Source organism: Pelodiscus sinensis, chromosome 7 (assembly GCF_049634645.1).
Source record: "Pelodiscus sinensis isolate JC-2024 chromosome 7, ASM4963464v1, whole genome shotgun sequence".
Classification (NCBI taxonomy): domain Eukaryota; kingdom Metazoa; phylum Chordata; order Testudines; family Trionychidae; genus Pelodiscus; species Pelodiscus sinensis.
Window position 1 is genome coordinate 8,594,465 of NC_134717.1, and position 26,147 is coordinate 8,620,611.

At 41.5% G+C, this 26,147-nt stretch overlaps 1 protein-coding gene across 1 annotated transcript in view; it reads right to left on the reverse strand.

The window, feature by feature from the left end:
- The window catches only part of HSPBAP1 (HSPB1 associated protein 1), a 69,030-nt gene that overhangs the window by 23,266 nt on the left and 19,617 nt on the right, over positions 1-26,147 (reverse strand). Inside the window, exons 2-5 of the mRNA XM_075933109.1 lie at positions 21,070-21,255; positions 15,220-15,404; positions 10,575-10,711; positions 1,341-1,512 (exon numbers count right to left, since the gene is read on the reverse strand). Of these exons, the coding sequence (XP_075789224.1) occupies positions 1,341-1,512; positions 10,575-10,711; positions 15,220-15,404; positions 21,070-21,255 (680 nt within the window). The remainder of the gene's footprint in view (positions 1-1,340; positions 1,513-10,574; positions 10,712-15,219; positions 15,405-21,069; positions 21,256-26,147) is intronic.

Consider the following 26,147-nt stretch of genomic DNA (forward strand, 5'->3'; position numbering starts at 1 on the left):
CGACCTAAGTCGGATCCGCGTAACTCTGGGACTGCCTGTATTTATAACTGCTTACTAAATGATTCAGTATGATAAATCACTATAGCAGTGTGTGGCACTGTGGATAATGGTATGCTAAACAAAACACACAGTTTTACTGATATTAAGGACAAATTAAAAATTTAGTAACACCCCTCCAATGCACTACTGCCCTAAGGCATTCATTCATTTCATTTTTGGCACTTAACGATTAACAGTGTAAACTATCAATATGCTATGCACACAATAAAATTACTTTGAAAAGGTCTAAGCTCTCTCTTTTCAGGAGCACTTTACCAGAATGTGCGTTGCTAAATATGAGAAAATGGATAACGAATGCAATAAATGGCTGAAAGCTGAAGCTAGACAAATTCAGACTGGAAATAAGACATACATTTTTTATGGTGACAAGAATTAACCACTGGAACAATTTCCCAAGGTCGTGATGGATTTTTCATCACTGACCACTTCAAAAAAAATCCAGCCTTGATTTAAAACAATCTGCTCCAGGAATTATTTTGGAGAAGATCTGTGACCTGTGGTATGCAGGAGACCAGATTAAATTATTACAACAGTCCCTTCCGGCAGCAGAATCTAGGAAAATCAGGACCATGTTGTACATACAGGAAAAATCATAGAGCTTAGAGCAAGAGATTAGGAATTGAAACTCATGGATTTTGGTCCTTTTCTGCTACTTACTGGCTGTGCGATATTGAACATCTCTCTTACAACTTGATTTTCAAAGAATCAGTCCATCAGTTCCCTCATCAGTAAAATAGGGTTACTAACACTAGAAAACCTTGTAAAATGCAACACCATCTTTCAATGAAATAAATGCACAATACGTGCAAACAGCATTATAAATGCTCCACTATGAAAGCAACAATTTGGGCAAATGTTTCCACAGTGAAAGTTATTCCTTACCATCATAACAAACATGTTTCCTTGCTAGTTCTGCCTACTCATTAATCAAGTACACTTCACACAACATCCTGGTTTCAGAGGAGAGAGCCTAGAGCACTTCTCTAATAAGTTTCACAACAACTTTTTAAAGAGGATATGTAAGTGTTTGCAAGGACTTTCTATGAAACTAGGCAGCCTTTTGAGCTAGTCCTCAAAGTGTCTGCAGTTCTTAGTTAAATGTCAGGTTGAAAAATGTTACTGAGCAAAGCAAGTTATAATTGTCTGGATACAGCATGAAATTCCAAGAATTGAGGGGGAGGGCAAGGGGAAAACTGATCTGTTGTCTTTTCCTAGCTCATTTTTAGCAGCATAAAGTATTTACAAAACGGTCCAAAGTAAAGTCTAAATGTAGGTGGTACCTGTCCTGGATTCAGTGTAATCACATGGGCGTGGGCTTTCCTGAACATAGGAAAGAGTTTCAGATCAGGGTTGACCACGTTGACTTTGCTGAATATGCTGGATTCTTCATAAGGGATCCTAGTGGGATAAAGGAAAGTGGTATCCCCAGGTGGGAAAAGGTGCCATCTTTTCCTGAAAGGAGAGAGAAGATAAAAGTGGATTCAGTACATGTCTATTATGATGGATGACTGAAAGCAGTCACATGGTTTTCAAATCTGCCTGCTGTTTGAGTCTCCTACACAGTAAGAACACGTGCCGTTCTTACAGTCTGTTCTACTAAAATGGTTTAAGAAAATTCGACAGATTTTTTTTAACCAAAAAGGAAGATTTACAGCTTCTCAACAACTTGTTTTGCAAGGGGAATAGGAAGTCTATAGCTCTTTCATTAGAGCACTTGAATAATCTACAAATACTCCGGGCAACTCTACACTACAAAATTAAGTCAACTTAAAGTATGTCAATGTATAGCCCACTGAAATAATTAAATCAGTTTTGCATGGTCACACTAGCTCCTTCTGTCAGTGGTGCATATCCTAATCGGGAGAGTTTGCACAGATTTAACTGTAATCATGGGGTACTGACAGCCTGAGCCCTGGGCAGTGGGTCTATGGCTGTCAGGTGGAACACTCTGAAGTAAGCAACATAGTGTCTACACAGACACTGCACCAACTACTCCTCCTCTCAGAAAGTGGAATTATTAAGTCAGTGTAGTGGGTGACTTATATTGACGGGAGTAACATTATAGTATAGATGCGTACAGAGTTCTGCCTCAAAATGTTCAATGCCCGATGTTTGTCCTATGAATCATGATCTATGGGTGAAGATTAAATTTTATTAGGAAAATATTTTTTGATTCACTAACTGTCTGCAATATCCCTGCTTGCTATAAGTAGAGGGCACAATACGTATGTGATGTTGATAGTAATACGAGTACAATATTGATATTCTAATATGTGTTGTCTACATTTCTTATATTCTTCTGTTAATCCCACAAAGTTAATTATTTAATTCACTATTCCATAACAACGTGGTACTCATCTACCATAGTTATAAATATGGCATAAAGACCAATAGGTTAGCTAGATATGCAATTAGCAAAACAAGATGGGAGAGGTAATATCTTTTACTGGATCAACATCTATTGCTGAGAGAGACAAGCTTTTAAGCTTCATGGAGCTCTTCTTCAGGTATGGGAAAGCTATACAGTGTCACAGTTAAATGTAAAGTGAAAAGGATTATTTAGCAGAGCTAGTTAGTTAGTTAATACCAGTGAAGTATCTAACTGGCCCTTGGCGGTGCACGAGGGGTCACACCAGGCATAGCGTCCAGCTCTTTATAGAAACGGCAAGTTTTGCATGCAGCACTAGAGCAACTGTTTGCCTCCATCTCTTTAAGGTCTGCCTGCCTCAGCTCCTTTATCTTCGATTTGTACTGCAGCGTATCCTGATCGTAGCCCTTTTAGCACAAGCCTTGAGAAACGTGCTCATAAGCATCCCTATAGGTCAAACGCAGCTGGGACTGCACAGCCTCTTCTCCCAATATACCAATCAGATCCAACAGCTCCACAGTGGTTCAAGCTGGAGAATACTTGGTGTGATAGCCAGATATGGTCACCTGGGAAGATGCAATGGAGGCAGTAAGAAATGGAATTTAAAAATTCCCAGGGCTTGCAAAGGGAGAGGCGGATGGTTGCTTACCTGGCTGCAGGGCAGAGCAGCAGAGTTCAAAGTGCTGACCAGGGAGGCCAGGAAAGGCATTGTGGAACACTTCCTTGAGGTCACATAAAGTGATTAAAGCAGCCATGATGTAGGGATGCGAATGTTTAACTGGTAAGCCCCTCTCTTAATAGGTGAAGTTTACCATTTAAGGAGCAGCTTTGGGCCCTGGCCGGAGCAGCCTCTGTCTGCTTGGTGCCCCGGAGGCAGCAGCTGCGCCAGCCCAGCCAATGCAGCACCTGCTTGTGGCGGGGGGCCAGTCCAGCCCCCCATCTACATCCACCCTTTAATCAGTTAACTGATTAACCAATTAAACAGGATTTACATCCCTAGCATGGGGTCTTCACTGGCTCTTTGTCTCTAAAAAAATGTATAGGAAAAAGACAAAAGTCTCTTGTGGGGGTGGAAGTATTTTGTCGTCAAAACTAGGCATTTTTCCTGACAAAAGTTACATTGCAGTGTGTATGTACTCACTGTTTTATCGCCAAGTATAGACAAAGCTGTACTGTTGTTCTGGTCATTGGGAACTTACTTCTGAAGATGAGCTTGGAGTGATAGTGTGGAGTTGTTTGACGGCCAGAAGAAATGGTTTAGGAAAGACTTATTTCAAGATGGGGGTCACAACTGAATATGGGTTGTAGTTGCTCAATGATACCCTGTATGGGGTGTTGTGTGAGGTGGCAGGTGAAGGCTAGGGGTGTGGTCAAAGGGGTTTTATTTCTGTGTTGAAGTAGATTCTCTCAGGGTAGGTGTTAATGAGACACTCATCCTTGAATGGTTCCTAGTGTGTAATATCTATGCTAAACAATCTTTTCCACTTTGTATTTAGCTGTGACACTCAGAGTATTTTTCTAAGACCTGAAGAAGAGCTCTATGTAGCTCAAAATCTTGTGTCTCCCTTCATCAGAAGCTGGTCCAACAAAAGATAATACCTCACCCCCCTCGTCTCTTTGATATCTCTAATATCTTGGGACCAATACAGCATATGCGATTAGTAGTTAGATCTATATTCAATGTTGTCGGCATAAGTGTCAGACATCTCTAATAGCTAGTTCATGTAGTGGATAAGAGCCTACTTCTGCTCCCAGCTAATGGAGCTAATATATTAACCTGAGTAGTAGAGAACTGTGCTTTGGAGTGCAAAGACCCAAGCTCAATCCCTATCTATGACCAGAGGTACAGGTACTTCTGCACAGCATTGTGCATGCTGATAAAATAACCTAGGAGATCTGAACCATATCCCGAGGAGTTTGCAATCTATTTAAACTGCACATGCTGCACTGAAAAATGTTGAGTTTGCCAGACTTTGGAGCATAAGTTTTATGTATAATATAAATAAATCTTCTTAGCAGGTAATTTCTACATATATTTTTCCATAATGCTGAATGGCTAATATATGAGGCGAAGTAAACAGGCACATAAATAACAATTTGTAAGGAGAGTACATTATGTGATGGAAATAACCAGAGCAGGAGTAATTAAAGTAACAGCCCAAATGGTGAATTTATGAAATGTTTTAAGAGTAGCCAACTAATCAATACAGCAGTGACCCGCATGTTTACTGACACCATGGACTGGAAAAACAGAAGGCAGCGCTATGAAGCAAGGTTAGAACAATCTGTGCTGCTCCCCTCTGACTTCCAGATTCTGGCTGCTTCCCCATTTCTTGCTCCTCTCCTATATTCCTGCTGCTCAGCTCTTACTTGCCTAGTGTATCTGGTTGTGAGTTCTAAGTCACAGATCTGAAAATGAGACATGAAGAAAGCCAAGTGGCACAAAACCAGAAGAGAGGGAAACAGAAAAGAAGCCAGAATGAGAAAGATCAGCACAGATGGGAGTACCACAGGTTGCTGACATTTCTTGGTACAGAAAATAAAAGCTACCGCTAAGCAGCTGGCACCAGAGAGAATTTTCAGTGTAAACAGTTTACCTGTGTCCCAAAACGCAATTACAGCAATATTTTGCACAAGCATAATGCCCTGATAAGGGACAGGAGAGTGAATAGTTTCGGAAGCCATGGGGCTCTATGCAGGAAGACAAGGTTTCTATGAGCAGGACCACAATACAGCAGTAAAGCCTGTTAACCTCTCGAGAAACAGTCTGAAACATATAGGAAGAAGCGTGTGTTAGCAACAAAGGCCCAGGGGAGCTGTGTGTCTGTACGGGAGAGGCAGCAGCACTAACTTCAGTGTAATCCTATTTTGGGAAATGAAGATTGAGTTGTTTGCCAGGGAGTTGAAAAGTTTTACTTTCTCTCTGATCTAAGAAGACAAGGGATTCACAAACTTAACATGCAGCCTATTTGAAAGCTTTAGGCCTTGTCTACACTGGCAAGTTTCAGCATGGTCAGTCAGCTCCCAGTTCTGTAATTCCCAAAGTGTCCACACTGGCAAGGCACTTAGTGTGCACTAACGCCGCAGCTGCAACGCTCTAGAAAAAGCACTTTGATGAGAAGCATACAGCTTTCTGCGCAGGGGCTACAGCACCACAGCGCGAGTGTAGATAGCTGGTCGATGACAGCGCTGTGACTGGCCTCCCAGACATCTCTCACAATGCCCGTTCTTGTCTGGTCATCGGATTAAACTCTACTGCTGTGCCCTCAAGTTGCCAACTGTCACACCCATCCTTTAAATTCCTTGGGAATTTTAAAGTCCTCTTCCTGTTTGCTCAGTGATGTGCTCTCAGCGCATATTTCCGGCTGGCTATGCCTGCTCCATGCACCAGGTGAACCCCTGCTTGGAGCCATGCCGAGGAGCTGGACCTCGTTAACATTTGGGGAGAGAAGGCTGTCTGGTCCTAGCTCTGCTCCAGCCACAGGAATGATGATACCTATGGCCAGATATCAAGAAGCATGATTGAATCAAGCCATGACTGGGATGCAATGCAGGGTCCACATGAAGGAGCTGCGGAACACATATCACAAGACGCGGGAGGCACACTGCTGCTCCAGTGCTGTGCCCACAAATTGCTGGTTTTACAAAGAGCTGGATGCAATACTTGGGAGTAACCACACATGCACTGTGAAGAGCCCTGTGGAAACTGCACCAGCTGAGACTGAGCCAGGAGGAGGAAATTGTGGACAAGGAAGCTGAGAGGGAGGGAGACCCAAAGCCAGAGGATGACTCAGCATCCAGAGTCAGAAGCCCTTTTTACCCTACAGAAGGTTAGCCAGAAACCTGTCAATGGAAGCTGCAAGAGTGTGATGAGGACAGGGGCAGTACACAAAGCCCCCCCCCCCCCCCATCCAGGCTTGCAGCTGTTTACAGAAAAACAGGGCCCTGCAGTCGCCTTTTCTAAGCAATGTGCAGAAGCAGGGCAGACAGGGAGCCTGACTGAGGCTCCCGCTATGCCCACGAGCCAGATCAAGTACCTTGGCAGGCCGGATTTGGCCTGAGACACATATTTTGCCCAGCCCTGCAATAAGGGACAGATAGGGTCTCCTAGCATCACAATGAACATTTTGACTTTCTCTACAATGATCTGCTGGTTCAGGAAGAAAGATTCTGCCTGCAGTTTCCTGAACATGCCTGTGTTCCAAAAGCTGCATGCACCACGCACCTTTCTGGACCAGCTTATTTTAATGTCAGTGAAATCTCCAGAGTGATCCCCAAGCACCTGAAGAACTATGGAAAAATAACCCTTCTAATAGATATACTAAAAGGGTAGGTGATCGGATGCCAGAATTGGAATGTGTGTGCCATCTATTGCCCCTCCACAGTTAGGAAAGCCATATGTGCAAAATGTCACGCACATTACCCAGAGCCATGGTCTTGTATAGCAGGATGCAATTAATGGCCCTGCACACTTACATCAGCATGAATCCAACAGCTGACTTTCTCTCTCTGAACTGATTAGTGACCAATCGGTAGCTGTCAGGAGTAACCAGCTTACTGGGGATGTTAGATATTGGTTAATTGAATAATCATGTAACCACATCACATTTTAGCAGTTACACAACTATTCAATAGTCCCCGGGGATGGAGCTAGCAGCTAGTGCACTCCCAGCCCCACTCCTGAGGAGTCTCCTACCAGCCCACACTGCTGCCTCTCTAACAGTGGCAGTAGTGTGGGGCGGCAGGAGGGAGCCAGTCTGCATCTGTAGCTGGTTATTAAACCAGCTTCCCTTGCAAACTGGCTCCCTCCTGCCACCCAACGCTGCTGCCTCTGATACACAGGGAACAGCACAGGGCAGCAGCAGCCCCTGTCTGTGGGGGGTCCAAGTGGGCAAGAGCTGCACCAGCATCCCACACAGGAGCCTCTGCCTGCAGTGAGCCTGGGCCTGCTTCCAGTAGAGGTTGCTCTGCGGCACCAGCCCCAGTCCACGGGGGAGGGGGGATGAGCTCCCTGTGAAGAGAGGCTGCACCAGTATCCCCTGGAGAAGCCTCTGTCCATAGTGAGCTTGGGCCCACCGTGGACAAAGGCTGCTCCACAGCAGCCTGCCCTGCTCCCCCGTCTCTGTGGGAGGTGGGAGCCTCCAGAGGATCCAGTGCTGTTGGGGAGCCTGTTTAAAAGCCGGTTCCCCTGGGCACCAGCTCCTGCCTCTCCACTCCTTGCTGCTTCTGATACAGAGGCAGCAAGCGGGGGAGAGGGGAAGTGTGTGTAGTCAATAGAATTAACTGATAAGCCCAGGCTTAATGGTTAATCGCATAGTCAACTACAAGTTGACATCCCTACAGCTTACATAGCGCAATCACCACGTGCTTCTCCATAAGCAGGGCAACTCTTGTTCTTGTGTCTTTATGCCACAGGGCAGGGGGCAGGCTCAACACACAGTCCCATGAAAGAGGCTTTCCTCATTCAAAAGTGTGCAGCCACCGCTCATCATCAAGACTTGCATGATGATGTGACCCCCCCCCCCCACTCCGTGCTTGTTTCCCAAGCCCAAAAGTGGCAACTACTGTGGTCAGCACCTCCGTGAGAGCGATAAGCAATCTCGTGGCCTAGCTACTATATGTGGCAAGATCAATCTCCAATCTCTGACTCCTCTTCTTCACTTTGTAGTATAAGGAATAACTCGATGGCCATTTGTGAAGTGTTAGTGAGAGTCACAACATATTCTTCAACAGTGTCCGATCCATGCCTGCAGACCAAAGAGGCAGAGCACACACTACAAAAGTCGTTGAAAGATGGTTCCAAATGTGAACCAAAGCTCAGGGATTGCTAGGATGAAACGTGATGCACTGTGGGGCTTTGGGACAGGACCCAGGATGCCCTATGACTCCCCTCCATTTTTCCACAATCCTCAGTGGCAGAAGAAGAAGAAATGCTCTTTGAGGAAGCTGCCCAGAATGCACTGCTCTGAATGATACTGCAAGTGCCACAAGTGTGGTCACGCTATTGCACTGGCAGGTGTCAGTGTGAGTATACGACAGCAGTTTCCCTGCAGCACTCTCCCAGAAGCACTGACTGCCAGCACTGTACATCTGCCAGTGTAGATAAGGCCTTACGTTCTTGTTCTGAGGAGCAAAACTTTGTCTCCAGCGTGCTTGGAAGTTTTATGTCTATCCTGTCATAGAAAGGAGCATGCAAGCAGAACCAGGGACTTTATTTTACCAGAGATAGAAATTAATTTGGGGAAGGCACACACATCTGCAGACTAAATTCAGAATCCTGTCTAATGCTCTACACTGGAGACTGGAACTCCAAACTGTAAAAGCCATAAGGACAGCTGGGAGGCAATTCTGTGTTGCTGTTGATCCCCCAAATAGGCACAAGTTGAACATCTCCAGTCTGGCATTCTCTGGTCTGGGAACATCCATGGTCTGGCATGATTTTAGTTAGCTGGATGTCCACTTATCATGGGTATAGTCAAATATCCTGCAGTCTCATAAAGTTTCTTTACAGCCACCAGTCCTGTCTCTGTGCTGTTATTTAGCTCTAATTTACCACTAAATGTCTTCTCAGAGCCCAGTAAGCAGTGGAAGTACTGGTAATGCTGCTAGACAATATTGATCTCCTGTGGTTCAGCAAATTCTCTGGTTTGGCACCGGTCAGGTCCAAGGGTGCCAGACTAGAGGCAGTAGCTGTACTAGCTGTTTACGACGGAACATAGTTCCTCTGAAGTCAGTAGGATTATTCATGGTAATAAGGACTATGGTCAATAGTATTTGTTGAACTGGGACCATAATGCCTTCCACATGAGGATCTCAAATTTCTTAACAAACATCCTTGAGCTAAATATAACTAACCTTGTTTAAAAGATGCAGGAACATTGAGGGGAAAAAATGCCTTGCAGCAATGGCAGAGGCAAAAAAGAAGTCTGAACTCCTGATTCCCAGTCCCATACCTTAATCTCAAGACTATCCTTCCCAAAACACAGTGGTTTAGTTAATGACATTAAAATCCACTGGCAAACCATTCTGCCTTACCCTCATAGAATACCAGAATGCCTCGCACAAATATACACAAACTGCTTTGTTAGTGGTGGGTTTCTAACTGATGTTAATAGTATTTTTTTTCTAAAGGAAATTGGAACAGATACCTATAGGGAAGGAAAAGAAGAATTGCATGAAATTTTCAAAAAGGAAGAATGAACAACAAAAAACAGGTCCAAAATTTGAATTTCAAGCCTTGAAGCGTTCCTTTTAATGTTTCTCAGAGCTGGCTGTTAACTGTCCTAATATTTCCTTTGTAAATTAATTCTAAGGGGTTATTAAGCCTAGACCAGTGGCTCTCAACCTCTCCACACCACTCCTTTCACAAGTCCAATTTGTCTCACAAACCTCAAGTTTCACTTCACTTAAAAACGTCTTGTTTACAAAATCAAACATAAAAATATAAAGGTGTCCCAGCACATTATTACTGAAAAACTGCTGACTTTCTTATTTTTATACATACAATTATTAAAAAAAATCAGTTGGAATATAAATACTGTGGTTATATTTCAGGGTATAGTGTAGAGAGCAGTATATGAAATTGTAGTTTGTACTGACTTTGTTAATGCTTTTTAGGTAGCCTGTTGTAAAACTAAGCACGTATATCCATGAGCTGATGCAGCACCTGGAAGACCTCTGTGTATCCCTGATTGAGAACCACTGGCCTGGAGCAGTCTATTTATCCTCACCTCTTTTATTTTTTTAAGAGAACAAAGAAATAAATAAACTTTCCTCTTAACCCCCAATCTGCTCAACTCATAACTATTCATGTTTTAAAATACGTATTTATTTTAGATGTATAAAATAGGCCCAATACAACCTGTTACCTGTATATTTTACAATGACTTTTTAAAGTAGGTAAACAAAGACTCTCCTTCCTTCAACACAACGAAATATAATTTATGAACCAAACATCCAATCAAAGGCTAACCCTCGAACCTTTCATCACTTCCCAAACAAAAACAAGCTCAGCTGTGCTGGCTGGATCTTTGAAGGGTACAGAAAATTAAAATGTGTGAAGAGTGAACAATTAACATAGTAAAGGCTGGTTTATAATAAAAGTCCCCTCTGTAAAATCTGCACAAACATAAATCTTTCTGGTTACCTTCCCTGTATCTGTAGTACTAAATTGCACCCATAGGAATCCAAATGACAAGGAGTGTTTGCTCCTGCTGAGCCAATCCACAATGTGCTCTCCTTTCCATTTCTTCCAGAGAAACCAAAATCAGACCATATTATATCCTGTGGCAGAGACAAAGTTATAGATGTGAGTGAGGACATCTTATTATCCTTTGACTTCTGAGGCCCTGTCCTCTTATGATTCTCTTTTCTCATTACCTTTGTGATCACCCTTTCCTTTTAATGTTTTGCTGTTCCTTCTATTCTGCTCTATATAAGGATCCTACAAACCTAATTCCATGGCCTGCTCCTCTTCTCCCTCTAAATGTTATCCTTGGGTGACCTGCTGTGCCGTGGCTAAGTAGAAGACTCAGAAATCCAGCGCTCCATGCCTGCCCTGTCCCTATATCTAAGGGTACGGCTACACTGTGAGGCTGTGTCCAGACTCAGGGGTTTTTTCGAAAAAAGTAGCCTTTTTTCGAAAAAACCTCACCTGCGTCTAGACTGCAGCCGCGTTCTTTCGAAATTAAATCGAAAGAACGCGGCTTTTCTTTCGATGGCGGTAAACCTCAATTTACGAGGAAGAACGCCTTCTTTCGAAAGTTCCTCTTTCGAAAGAAGGCGTTCTTGAATGTAAATAGGGCTTCTTCGAAAGAGAGCATCCAGACTCACTGGATGCTTTCTTTCGAAAAAGCAAGCTGCTTTTTCGAAAGTTCAACGTGCAGTCTAGACGCTCTCTTTCGAAAGAGGCTCTTTCGAAAGTATCTTTCGAAAGAGCCTCTTTCGAAAGAAGCTTGCAGTCTAGACATAGCCTGAGGGTTGTTTTTGAAGAAGGTATGGAAATTACACTCGCATTTGCATATCTTCCAATTTTTTTTCCGGAAGAGGATTTTCTGATATTTGGCCTATCTACATGGGGCTAAATGTCGGGGGGAAAAACCCCTATTTCGGAAGCCCCCTATACACCTCATTTTACAAGGAATAAGGGGGCTTTCGAAAAAGGGCTTTTTCTGACATTTGGCCCCAAGTAGACAGGCCAGATATCAGAAAATCCTCTTCTAGAAAAAAAAAAAAGGGAAGATATGAAAATGTGAGTGTAATTTCCATACCTTCTTCAAAAACAACCCTCACAGTGTCATCTGAGCTTTTCTTTTCTTCCTATACCCTCATCATCCTCCCATCTCTATTCCACTACCATCTGCTTCGGTTCAGAATTCCTGGTTGAAAGATGTCACAATCTGAAATTTCTACAAAAGAAAGGAACAAAATTGTCATAAAAACTCCACTGTCTTTTTCAACCAGGTCTGATTTGTGTGGCACCTTTGACATCTCTCTTTCTAAACACTGTCATGACTTCCCCCACAACTGCCAGAACATTCAGCCCTTCTTTCTTCTCTCTACCCAAATGACTAATGTTTGTGTGTCCTCAATTTCTGAAATTTCCTCCTTTTTTAAGATAATGGGGATAGTCCTGCTCCTGCTTTTGCAGCCATGGAGTCACCCTTAGCAGCTGACTCAGTGCAGTTCTGCTGCAAAGAAAGATGGGGAAGATGAAAGCATGCTATGGAGGGTGGCACAGGAATCTACAAGTGTTTGGATCCTCCCATCCTTCTTTCTTTGATGCCAAAGGCATATAATGATATACAGTGTGGTAGTGACATACCATGCATGGATGTGGGTGGTTCTAGGGCTGGATTAAGGGAGGGGCTAGCCGGGCAGCTGCCCGGGGCGCCAACATATGGGGGGGGCACCCGATTGAAGTGGTAAGGGGTGCCGCATGCCCGGGGGCGGAGCTGCGCATGCGTTACGCGCCCGGGGCGCAAGTATGGCTCGGTCTGGCACTGGTTGGTTCTCCCTAGTTTGGGGCAAAGTATTCCCATCTACACCCGCACCCTGCCCACCTGAACAAAATGCATCATAAATAGTCTGGCTAGCAGTTGGGTAGAGGATTTGTCCTTTAGAAAATATTTATCTGTAGGCAAGCAATATTGTCTACTGGGTAGAGCCCGAAACTGAGACTTTGGTGATCTGCGTTCTATTCCTAGTTCTGCCACTGGCCTGTTGGATGGTTTTGAGCAAGTCCATGTTCAGTTTCCCCATCTGTAAAATGGGGATAATGATACCTCCTTTGTAAAGTGCTTTGAGTTCTACAGATGAAAATTAATAGAGCTAGATGATTATTATGTAATAATCATTACTGCCATGACTCAATATCTTGAATCTTTCAAAACAAATGAAGTACTGTTAGGCACATCTTGATTTTAGAAATATAATAAAAAAATACAAAAGCTTAATAAACATTTGTCAAAATCAAGAAGAAATCAAAAAGAAAAAAAAATGTTCAGAGCTTTCCACAGTCAGAAAATTTAAAATCCAATGTAACTACTTTAGTGACAAAGTTAAGCATAATAACCTCTCTACACTTTAATCTCACACCTAAATAGTTTTTGTATTTTGTTACAATTTAAATGGAAAGATCAATCAATATTTGATTTAAAAAAACTTTTTGAAAATGCCGCAACTATAGTAAATACTTGAAGTGATTGTGGGTAAAATAGTTTTTAACCAATGACCTGAAAAGAAATTGGTAGGATTATTGAAATCTTGGCACAGTGGTCGTCTTTTTTACAATAAAAAGGCTACAAAAAGACAAAATGCACTCAAAAAGGTGTTCCAACCATAACAGATGGCACATTACTTGTGAATTACATTTATTTCATTTTCTGCCTATAATGAAGTTAATCTGTACCCGTATATCATTTTAAAAGGTCTCATTTCTATTTAAACTTCATGCATATATCTTGCTGCTGATTTATATCTCAAATGTTGTAATAAAATATCAACTGAACAAAAAAAAGTAAGAGGCTAGATACTGCTCAGAGATTAGAATAATGGAATCATTACCTTAACCCACACAACTGTAAATGATAAACAGTGCAATCTAAATTTCAAACAACTTCTAAATGGCCCTATTAATCACTATAAATAACAATGTAGTTAGCCTTCTTTTCCCCTTCAAGTCACCTTAAGCAAATCTAAATAAAATCTAAATGAAAAAGGTGTTATCAAATTCATAAGAGAACAGGAGAAAATTACTACAAATATTACTTTTGGGTGGCACTATAGTGCAGCTGTGGTTGGCAATTCCTGTCAGTCTGTAGCGGATCGCAAGATTTCACTCCCATGCTCGTACCAGAGCATATAAGTAGATAAGATTCTTAAACTCCAAATTATGTATTTGTGTGGGTGGGATGGCAGTTGCTTCCTTCAAGAAAATTTCTTACTGACCCAGTGAAATAGCATCTACTTAAAGATGTTCTGGATGTGGGTTTTTGGTGTTTTGGTTTTTTTTTTTAATTCTCCCGATCTTGTGTCGTAAACGAAGGGTTCATGGGGGCAAAATATACAGAGCCAAAATTTGAGACAGTCATGCGGGGAAAGCCTGAAATAGTGCTGAAGCAGTGTCCTCTGCAAGCTGTGTGCCTCTGCAGCCTCTCAGGCTGATTAGCAGAGCATCCACATCTAGGTTTTGTGTTTCTAGTGGTGATACACAGTCACACATGCCTCGGTGCACATAAAAATTTATTCCACACATGGATGTAAAAGATTAGAGATTGTACTGGAGCTTCAGATCTCATTTTAGCCAGAGAGAATTCCTCTTACGAATCATGCTGACATTTGCCGAGTCAATACCCCAATATTTAGAGCTGTGCAGCTGTATTATTTATTAAGCACTGGCAATGTGTACAACATGGTGCATAACAGATGTTATGAGAATCAAGCAGAGAAGGCCAGGAGAAAATATAAAATATGTCCAAAAACTTTGGCTTGGATGTATGCTCATCCTTGCAAGAGCAGGCAACTCCAGTGTATTCTAGCAATTTCATGGACAGTAAGGGCATAACCTTGCAAAGACTTGTGCATTGGGCATCAAGAATTATTTAAGGAGGAGCTGTGGGCTTCCTGAGCCAGCAAAATGGCAGAAAAATTGTATTATGGTCTGAGTCTATGTAGATGGGATCCTTGGGCCAGTGGAGTTCTATTGATGTTAATGGAGCTGGGTATAACAGCAGCATCCAACAGCAGCATCAGAGCTTATATTTGTAAACTATCATGCATGCCAACTGTTTATAATATTAGTGAGAAAAAAATCAAACCTCATACTCACATCTAAAAATAATAAAGAGTAGAGGTTTTCACTTGTATAAGTCACATAAATGGCAATTTAAGGGCCTAATCCAAAGCCCACAAAAGTGAGCGGAAATCCAAGTACTCAATAACTTCAACTGAGTTGAGATCAGACCCAAAATTATTTGTGGTTGGATGAGGAGGAAGTACAGCTGTTTTAGACAAGTTTTGTAACTCCTGTAGTGCTGTGTTTTTAAACATTTATCACACATTTTTGAAGCTTGAGATGGATGCTCTTTGATGAGAAGATATTTTTTGTTAGACTGAAATAGAAATAAATAAGTCAACAATAAAACTGAAAAATTGGTCAAAGGAATAGAGAAGTGAAAATGCTAGGTGGATTTCAAAAGCTACAATTCACTTAAATAATTAACCAATGCCTTTAGGATATTTTCCTGCATAGTTCTAAGTTTAAGGTAAAAAAGGTAAAGATAACCATTTACCTTGAATTTTTCTCTCTTGTCTTCAAATAGCCTAGCAATATATTTATAATCAGCATAAGCCCAATATTTGGAGGAATCGTAAAAACTGAATGGTCCAGAGAAACAAGTAGGCTGTCCACCACTCCAGGCCAAAAACTCTTCAAGTGTAGCTTCCACATAACTGCACTTGGTTTCAAATTGAGGAGCTGGAGTAATATAAGAAAAGACAACACTGCATGCATACTGAACACAAAGCCATAAAAAATAGATATAGGGTGAAGCAGTTTAGCACAAATCAACAATAACTTTCTGGCTCAGTTTGGACCATTGATTAAATGCAATATAAAACCCAAAGCAAAATTAGTTTGGTTGTCTCAGCCAACACACAACTAAAATAGACCATGCCACCATGCTCATGATTAATTTAACACAACTGATGGTTAATTTGTCCTTTAATTAGTATCCCTCCGTAAAGGTTCTCTCTTTTGCACATTTTCCCCTGCCCTCCCACCTGTATTGAAGTTCCTTTGATTTATGGAGCTGGACTCTATCTTTTCTCCTCTGATCTAAGGGAATAACTAAACCAGCACATAAACAGCAAATAGGGGTGGGGAACCTTTTTTGGGTTGGGGGCTGCTGACACCCAGAAAAATCAGTCCTGGGCCACACATAAGTGAAAAGCAAAAAAACAAAAACAAAAACCCAACCCCACTTTTCACTGACATGGTGCCCGACAGAGGCATTCCCCTTGCACACCAGTGCCTAGGAGGGGTTCAGGCCAGTAGATTTTGTGTGCTCCAGACCTTCAGGAGGGCGCTGATGGGGTGAAAGGGAGCTGGAGTGCTAGTGTGGGTTCCCCAGTGCTGGGTGGGGAGCCCTGAGCCTCAGCGGCCAGAACCAGGCAAGCCAGGGGCTGGATAGATTCCCCACCCCTGAAAGCAGATGCTTATATATGTCTAATAACCCATCTGAAAGGCTGTCACTATTTTTCAGCACTTATGGATAAAGCATCTTGCAGCATCCCTTGCCAGCCATAAAAGATTCACTAGGACAATTATCCCAAATGAAGTGAGCATTCTTTCCTCAGCAATATATTGACAAGATAGCTAATTTTAAATATAATTATCTTATAACTAAGCTCCATTCAGTCCAGCTATCTCCATCTCTGTGCTGGGAGAGAGACTGCACAGCTACATTATCTCGCCATCTCTACACAGGAGTCAAGAAGTGTGGTTGCAGCAGATGCAGACATACTAGGGATGTTATAATGTGGTGTGTGTCAGGAACCGGTTTTTAAGCCAGCTCGTACCTGCCACCCTGTGCTGCTGCCTCTGATACAGAAACAGAAGCGTGGGGCAGTAGTCAGTTTCCTGGGAGCCAGTTTTAAGTCAGTTCCTAGCAAGTATTGGCTCCTGCCTGCTGCCCTGCTCCCAGGGAGCTGGACCAGGAGCTGTGTGTAATCATTTGGAACAAAATACAGGACTATGTAGCACTTTAAAGACTAACAAGATGGTTTATTAGATGATGAGCTTTTGTGGGCCAGACCCACTTCCTCAGATCAAAAAAACCCTTTGGGTAACTGATAAGCACATGTTTATCAGTTACCCATTTAAACAGCTACACCTTTAAATGGCTACCCCTGATTGCAGTGCAGGCATATCCCATCAGAGACTAATCTTTAGCAGCTGCTACCTGCTCACTCCACCTTCCTGTGTAAGTGGCATGCTTTAATGGGTTAATGTCCCTTTCATCCTACACTTCGGGGTGGGGGGGAGCTGTGAATCTGGCTGGAAGCAGGCAGGTGGGCATTTCCTGATCAATAATCCCTCCAGCACCCTTGGTATTTTGTCTCTGGATGATTGTCATTGTTTTATCCTTGCTTCTTCCTGACAGCCTCCTTTTAAAAAAATGTTGTGTAGTCAGACAGAATATCATCAGCAGGTAAATGGAGGCCCCTATCATATTCATACACACAGTACAGATATCGCACTTGCTTTCCACATCTGGACTGTGGAACACAATCAAACCTGGAACCGCTGGAGTTTAGTGCATGAGCCTCTACTGCTTGAGCAAAGAGCCAGCTGGCTCTCAGCTAAAGTTGTAGAGCAGACTCATTCTTCTCTCTGTAAGTGGTCTCAGTGCCACTAGATGGAAAGCACGCTGGCTACTGGCTATTTTATATTAACAGTAAAAGCAAGTGCAGAGCCAGGGCCCGCACGGAGTACACCTTGCCAGCAGCTCCCTTTCTTTTATACTGAATGAATTTCAGTTTGAGGGCTTCCACAAGCTACAGCGTTGACTCTTGGAAGGTAATCGGCAGTCTCAGGTAGGCAGGGCCCAGGCCACTTAGGGCTTTATAGATCAAAATAACCAACTTAAACTCCTGCAAGAAACCAGTAGGCAGCCAGAACCATTTACAGCGATAACACTGTTGGCTTGCAACAAAATCCCCTTAACCATGCAATCTGTCTCACTCTGAGCCAGCTTCTGAACGGTTTTCAGGTGTAACTCCAGATGGAGTGCACAGCAATAGTCTAATCTTGAGACAATGAGCATTAACAAGATCTATATCTGAAATGAATGTTCGCAAGCTCCTACCCAGGCATGGATGGAAAAAGCCATCCTGGCTGCTGTTATCATGACCACTGATAGGATCATCTAACAACACCCTTAAATTGTAAACTCACCTTGACTAATGGCAGGTGAACACAATCAGAGGGGCCAATGTAAACTTTGCAATATCCTCTAGTTCCTTCCTATAATCACTATCAGCACCTCAATTTGTCTGGACAAAGATACTAGCTCTGGATAACAGTGATAGGAAAGAAAGCGCCAAGCACATCCTTCAGAAAAAATGTTAATGCGCAAGACAGCAAACAACCTACGTACATCTAGCAACACACACAGATATATTACATTGTTTTAGGCAGTGGTTTATGCAACAGACTCTTACAACGTAATGCTTTTTGTTAGAACAAGATCCTCATTTAGCGACAGTGCAGCCCCAAAGGCTCTTCTCATTTTCTTGAATACATTTGCAACCTGTATTAGTATAAAATGGTGTGATCCTAGAGACTGGCTGTCTTCAGGGGTGAGCAATGAAGGACAAAACATACAAGGGCTTTAATCTCAAAATATGAAAACTCTAAATGCTTTGAATCTAGTCCATATCCCTGGCGACTGAAAAGTTGTTATATGATGACTTATCAAGTAAGTAGGTGGCATCAGTCCAATTCTTGACAGGTGTTCACACAACTGGAACTCTAATTTCCAAATCTCAAGAAAGATGCTTAAGATTTGATAGACACTGAGGCTAAATTACCCTTTCACTCCTATTGGAGTTTCCTCCATGTTAAGGGGTAAAATGCATTAAGAGAGCATTGAGCTTCACCGCTGTTACATCCACTGGGCTTGTTTTCACTGGTATTGACATAGTACCATCTGTAAAATGAGGATAATTATAATGGCTGCTTATGTAGTGCTTTTTATCCATAGTCTTGAAGAGCTTAATGAAGTCAGTATCATTATCCCCATTTTACACCTGGGGAAACAGAGGCATGGGAGACTGACTTGCTGAAGGTCACCTAGCAGGTGGGCAGCAGAGTCAGGAATAGACTGATATCCAGATCTCCTGGGTATCAGTCCTGTGCTCTCGACATATGAAAAAGGGGCAAAGTGAGGATTGATTAATTCTTGTTTGTAAAATGCTTTGAAAATATAAAAGGCCAAATATTACATATCTGACAATATCTGCATTTCACAATAACCCAACATATACTTTATCAATTCGGTTGTTGTTAGTATCTCATAATACTGTTACATACTTTTATCTTTCTGGTTTTGCTTTGGCACATTCAAAAAAATATTAAATCTTCCTGATTAATTAGTGCACGTGTGTGTGTGAAACTGCCCTCTTCTGGTTAGACTCAGAACTGCATATTCATGTCCTATTGGATCAGATTGTCACCATAGACAGCAGCCTCTAAAGCAGCGATGGGCAACATCATTTACACTTCCTTTGCAATATTAACCCCCGACCAGCCTCTTTTCTGTCTCCTCTCCCAAGTGTAGGCTGTCTCTGCTCCTCCCCCTCTCTCCCAGTGTAACCTACACACCTAGGCTACATCTACACTGCAGGCTTCTTGTGCAAGAACTTTTTGCGCAAGAGTTCTTACGCAAAAGTTCTTGCGCAAGAACACGTCCACACTGCCATTTGCTTTTGTGCAAGAGAAGTGCTTTTGTGCAAGAGCGTCCATGGCACTGTGGAATGCTCTCTTGCGCAAGAAAGCTCTGATGGCCATTTTAGCCATAGGGTTTCTTGCCTTCTTGCACAGAGCTCTTGCACAAGAAGACGTTTCTGTTAAAAGCATTTGCGGAAAATCATGCCGGTCTAGATGTAGCCATGAAGATTGTCTCCATTTCACAGAAGAAGAAAAAGATTGGTTAATGGCATGATTTTCAAATATGATCAGCACCTTTCAATATCTAAATCATCACCTACAATCTAAATTAGTGGTCTCCAACCCTTTTAAGCATGAGGTTGCTTTTTTAATGCAAGTAAAATCCAAGAACTACCTCAAATTCAAATACCCGTGCCCCTTCTCCAAGGCCCTGCCTCTGCTCACTCCATCCTCACACACTTTCACCAGGATGGGGCACAGGGTTAAGGTGCAGGCTCTGGTCTTGGATTAAGGGATCTGGAGTGTGAGCTGCTCTTTGGGCAGGCAGTTGGAGTACAGGAGGGAGTTCTAGGTGCAGGCTTTGGGAGGGTGTTTGGATGCAAGAGTGCTCAGGGCTAGGGCAGGGGCTTGGGGTTCAGGATAGGGTTCATAACTGGGGTAGGATTTTGTGATGTGGGCTCCAGCTGGGCACTGCTTACCTCAGGTGGCTCCTTGGTGGTCGTGCAGTAGGGTAAAAGCAGGCTCACCCCTGCCCTGGCCCACTCCCAAAAGCAGCCAGAAAACTTCCTCTATCCCAAGTTCTGTTGTGCCCCCTCTCTGCTCTGTGAAGAAAGGATACAGAGTGGGAGGGGGCACCATGACATCAGCACCCTTCCTCTTCCTACCCTGCCCTGCACAGAAAGCAGGAGGCTCACGAGGGAGGGGCAGCTCCAAAGCAAAGGGCAAGAGATGCACGGCAATGGGAGGAAGGGCACCTGAAGTGCAAGACCTTGGCTGTGTCTACACTGGCCCCTTCTTTGGAATAGCCATGCTAATTTAGAACTTTGGAATAGGGAAATGCGCGGGGGATTTAAATATCCCCCGCGGGATTTAAATAAACATGGCCGCCGCTTTTTTCCCAGCTTGGGGAAAAGCTGGAAAAGAGCGTCCAGACTGGCGCGATCCTCCGGAATAAAGCTCTTGAAAGTAGGAATAAGAGATCCTCCGGAATAAATCCCCCGCGCATTTCCCTATTCCAAAGTTCTAAATTAGCATGGCTATTCCGAAGAAGGGGCCAGTGTAGACGTAGCCCCTGACAGCCTCTTGGCCAAACCACCTGTCAGAGGCTCCAAGAACTATCAGTAGATCCCAATCTACTGGTTGGTGACCACTGATCTAAATCATTAGGGATGACCTCATAGCAATTATGTAATAGAGCCAGGAAAAGAAACCAGGATTTAAGATGATCAGAAGTTAGCTCTCACTATTAGATTTACTGCTCTAAATGTTAAAAGTGGGAAAAGAGCAAGTGAGAGAGAAAGATGAGACATCACTGGCTAAAATAAACCTCCCATTTCACTCCTCTCACTCAAAGGCTTTGTTAGATGTAATTTACTGTGAAAAGAACATCTGGCATGAAAGCACTGCAGAGGATTAAGGAGGATATTAAACAGAGTTTCTAACTGTAACCTAATACCATCTAAAAACCTACCTGTGTCCTTTTTCTTTATTCCCATTCTAAACTGTATTGTCTTTCCATCCAAAGCCTCAGAAAGATATTTAGCATTCCAATGTAGTACTGGCCAATCGAAAACCATGTTACAAAAGATTGCAGGTTGTTGTAGAGACATCACAATTTCCTTGGCTTTCTCTGGAGTGAAAGGTTTGACAGCTTCACCTTTGGAAAGAAAGAAACAGTTGCAGAGAGATAATTTACAATATGTGAACAGTTATCTATCATCCCGCATATTGTGGAAAATACAAATTACTAATATCTCCCTCAATGATGGTTGATTTTTTTTCTACGTGCTTGCTATATTTGTTTAACGAAAATTCTATTGTAAGTCCAGAGAGGTCATTCCTTATCCTAAATTATAATTTAAAGAGGCACATTAAACATCCAGAATACAATACATTGGTAAATATTTATGATTTTCAGTTCCCTATTGTAGAATGTAGTCCATTGGTTTATAATTACTCTGACAATTAAGAGTTTTGTGATTAATGTTCAAAGTTTAAAGAATATCAATTTTATGACTAACATTGCTTCTGTGCAGGGCTCCTTATGAAAAGTGCAGTATACCATCAGAGATGGCAGACAGAATGCCTAATGCATCTGATTCTAACTAATGAATTAAACATTCCTTCCAGTGTAATCACAAGAGCAAATATATTAAAAGATAGATTTATATCTATTTTAAATTATTTTTGCCTATAGGATTTTAAAAGACAAACATAGTGCCAATACAAGGTCTATGATAATCCCAGATTTCAATTCAGTCTTTAGTTGTGGAGAGATTTATATATCCCACTGAAACTGTCAAGCTGTAACATTGGCAACCTTGAATAAACTCAGCAGTTTTACAACTTCTCTTTAGGGATGTGTTGAGAGGGAAAGCTTAAAAAAATAACTGGGGCAGTGGATTAAATGGATCATAAAAACCGTACGTTCATTATTCTAACCTCTAGTAAACTGTCTCGTGCCCATGCTGCAGAGTGCCTAAGCAGACCAAAAGGTGGCCCATTATTCCCTTGCACCAGTTTTCTCTATCACCACTTGAAGGCCTGATGTACACTAGGACTTTACATTGACTTTAGCACCATACAGTTGCTTTTCTAAGTGATGCATCCACACTACCACAACTACCCATTAGTTAACATCCCTAACAGAGAGACTGGTCTGATTCAGGTAATAAACAAGAGGTCCAGCATACTTACTGTATAACCATTTAGTAGGTGTTTGTAGGCAAGTTTTAAAGTAGAGGTCTGAAGAGGGATAGCAGAGTGGCCCTGGGGATTTTTACAAGGGCAACTCCTATTTGCAAAGTGTGGCCCGAGGAAATGCACAAAGATGCCTGATGGAAAATTTGACCAATAGACAATATAGACAGATATTGCATTACTGTAATTCACACTGAATATAAAGAAAAAATATCCTATCAGAGGCACTGGTACTGAATGATTAACAATAACTGCACAAAATGATAAAATTACATTTTGTAATTTTTACTTGGGAAAGAGAAAAGATTAGCAAAGACCAAGTTTCCGTTCCTTGGGGGATATTAGCAATGTGCAAGCTAACGTGGATCTGACTGATAAAACAAAAAAGGAACATTAAAAATATATTGTTTCCAGTGAAAACTAGGATCTCAAAGAATGCAATCACCTGAATTCAAAGTACAGATTGCGTAATCACCAGCATTAACCAAATGCCAACTTTCCATTTTGAAAATTACACTGCTGTTGGCAAAGACAAGAAAACCATAAATGCATGATGGGTTTAATATTGCAAGGTACTGAACTCACTGGCCCAAGTCAGCAAAGAGCTTAAAGATGTGAATAGTTCTACTGACACCAGTAGGTTTGCCTCCTTGCTTAAAGTTAAAAATGTGCTTAAGTGCTCTGCTGGGCTGGGGCCAGAGTGTTCAGTAGGTTGTAGGATTAAACCTTATATAAAAGCTTCTTTCCCTCATATATTATGCTTAATTTGAAGACTTCCATTCAGTTTCTTTACTCTGTCTAAGAGTTGTCTCTTAGAACAACAACATGGCATAATTTATTTGAGAACAATCAAAAGCCCTTGAACTTCTTAAATGAGCTGCAGAAGGGAACAATGTAATTCGGCTTCAAATCATGTAAAAGTGGAACAACATAAGTAAATATCTGATTTCGTAAGCCACACAATATTTCCATCCAAGAAAACAATGTTCATTAAAGAAAATTCTTCAGCGTATACAACAGTTTTAAAATCAATCTGTGTTTTGGAAAATACAAAATAACTGCAAACTCTAAATTTCTATATTCCTAGATGCTGTGAAAAGCGTAATTTTATCTGAGAAGAAACTGGTGTGTTAATAAAAGGAAGAAAAAACCAGAATGGATTTATTTAAATCAACAAGTAGAAAGCCTTGGAATAATTGATTTAAATCTTTTTCATTTGTGCACTAATTTTTAAATAAAGGTGCATTTTAATTGGTTAATATAACTATTAAAGCATATTGATTTTCAACTAAATAGTTTTCACTATAATAGCCTTTTCACTAGATTGGATACATCTTTTTGCTATCTAAGAGTAAACTGTAACTATATACATTTAGTTATACAATCACATAGCTTAATGTTATAAGACTTTTATTAATTGTACATTTTTAGTATGTTAGAAAATGGTGAATGATATATTGCTTATTTACTAGACAGTTAACTTTTTGCTCATGATGTGAGTCAAGTTGCATTAGGATGGTAACTGAAATTTAATTTAATTAAAAAACTGCATAGATTTTTGTTACACAAAACCACCATAAATGATATGGATACATTAACTTCTCTAATCAACACACATTTCACATTTACAAGTGAATGATTTATTAAACAGAGGGATTAACTGTTGTTAGAGAATTAAACTGATTACTTCAGGTCAGTCTGGGAAAATTTTCAAATAAGCTTAAGTGAAAGTGACAGGAGCTTTAACTTACTACCCAGCTAAGTCTCCGGAAAATGATACAGTATCTTAAATTACTGAGGCTGACCTATTGTAGCATATTTATAAATCTTAACCTCAAAAGTTAGACATTTTCTCTCAATGCTTTCTTTATATAGGAAACAAGGCTTTAATTCAACACTGGATTCAGAGTATTTATTTTTTATATAAATGTTTAAAGAGATAATAAATTTAGGCCTTATCATATTTTGTATTGAATTCAAATCTCATTTTTAACAGATTTATTTTTAAACAAAAAAAATCATGATTTAATTAACAAAATAAAAAAATCCAATTTAAATTTAAAAATCAGATTTTTTTTCTTCAAAAACGTATTTATTTTTGTCCACCTGAAGAAAAACGAATACATTCATTTTCTTCTAATAGAAAAGTTTAGACTAGTGGTTCTCAAACTTTTGTACTGGTGACCACTTTTACATAGCAAAGCCTCTGAATGCATCTAGACTCACTAAATCAAACTCTGGAAGATGAATTGCAGCAGCAACGATCTTCTGTTTAGAGAAGACATGGCCTAAGGGTGTTTGGTCCCTAAACCTCATTGAATTTCAATGAAAGTTGAATTTCTAACTTCATTTAGCTCTTATGAAAATTTCGGCATGTAAAGTTTAAGAATAAACCCGAGGCATCTCTGTTCATACATTTTTACCAAATTCATGGCCATGAAAAATGTGTCTCAGACTCTGAAATCTGGTCTGTTGTGTGCTTTTTTCCCTATTTTATACTGATTTCAAATCGGGGGTTCTGACCCAAATGGGAGTGGCGGCGGGGGGGAGGTCACAAGGCATTTTAGGGGGTTTATATTGCCATCCTTACTTCTGTTCTGCCTTCAAAACTGAATGGCTAAAGAGCTGTGGCTGTTGGCTGAGTGCTCAACTCTGAAGGCAGTGCACTGCTAGCAGCACAGTAGAAGAAAGGTTGGCAATATCTTATCAAGGCACGCTTACTTTTGCACTACTGCCTTCAGAGCTGGGCAGCTGGAGAGTGGGGGCTGCTGATGGCCCAGTTCTGTAGGCAGCAGCGCAGAAGTAAAGGTGACAGTATCATACCAGGCCATCTTTACTTCTGCGCTGCTTCTGGTGGCAACTCTGCCTTCAGAGCTGGGCCTCTGGTCAGCAGCCTCCACCCTCCAGCTGCTAAGCTCAGAAGGCAGCATCACAGCAGCAGTGCTCAAGCAAGGATAGCAGTATTGCAGCACCCATAGAATAACCCTGTGGACCCTCATTTCCCACAGCTCCTTTTTTTGGGTCACAACCCCTACAATTATATCATGGAGGCTACGTCTAGACTACACCCCTTTTTCGTAAAAGGGATGTAAATTAGACATATCGCAATTGCTAATGAAGCGGGGATTTAAATCTCCCCCGCTTCATTAGCATAAAAATGGCTGCCGCTTTTTTTCGGCACTGAGCTTTGCCGGAGAAAAGCGCCAGTCTAGACGCTGATCTTGCGGAAAATAAAGCCTTTTCCGAAAGATCCCTTATTTCATAGAGGGATAAGGGATCTTTCGGAAAAGGCTTTATTTTCCGCAAGATCAGTGTCTAGACTGGCGCTTTTCTCCGGCAAAGCTCAGTGCCGAAAAAAAGCGGCAGCCATTTTTATGCTAATGAAGCGGGGGAGATTTAAATCCCCGCTTCATTAGCAATTGCAATATGTCTAATTTACATCCCTTTTACGAAAAAGGGATGTAGTCTAGACATAGCTTATGAGTTTTCAGATTCAAATAGCTGACATCATGAAATTTACAATTTTTAAAATCTTATGACCATGAAATTGATCGTGGTCTTGGTAGAGCCTTACTCATTTTGAAGGATTAAAAAGTAATATTTTTAAAGCTGGCTGCTATTTCTTAATTCAGGTTTTTATAAGCTCTCCTCTTTTAAGCAGAACAAAACTCAACAACATGGTATTGCTCAGAGAGAGAGAAAAGAGATAAGGTTAAGTCCTGGCTTTCAACCTGACACACTCCATTACATTATACCCAAGCATATGAAGGTCTCATGGGGACCTTGCCATATGTTATCCTTTACCCCAGAGAGCAGCAGCTATGGGTTACCAAGCAGTAAATTTAATAT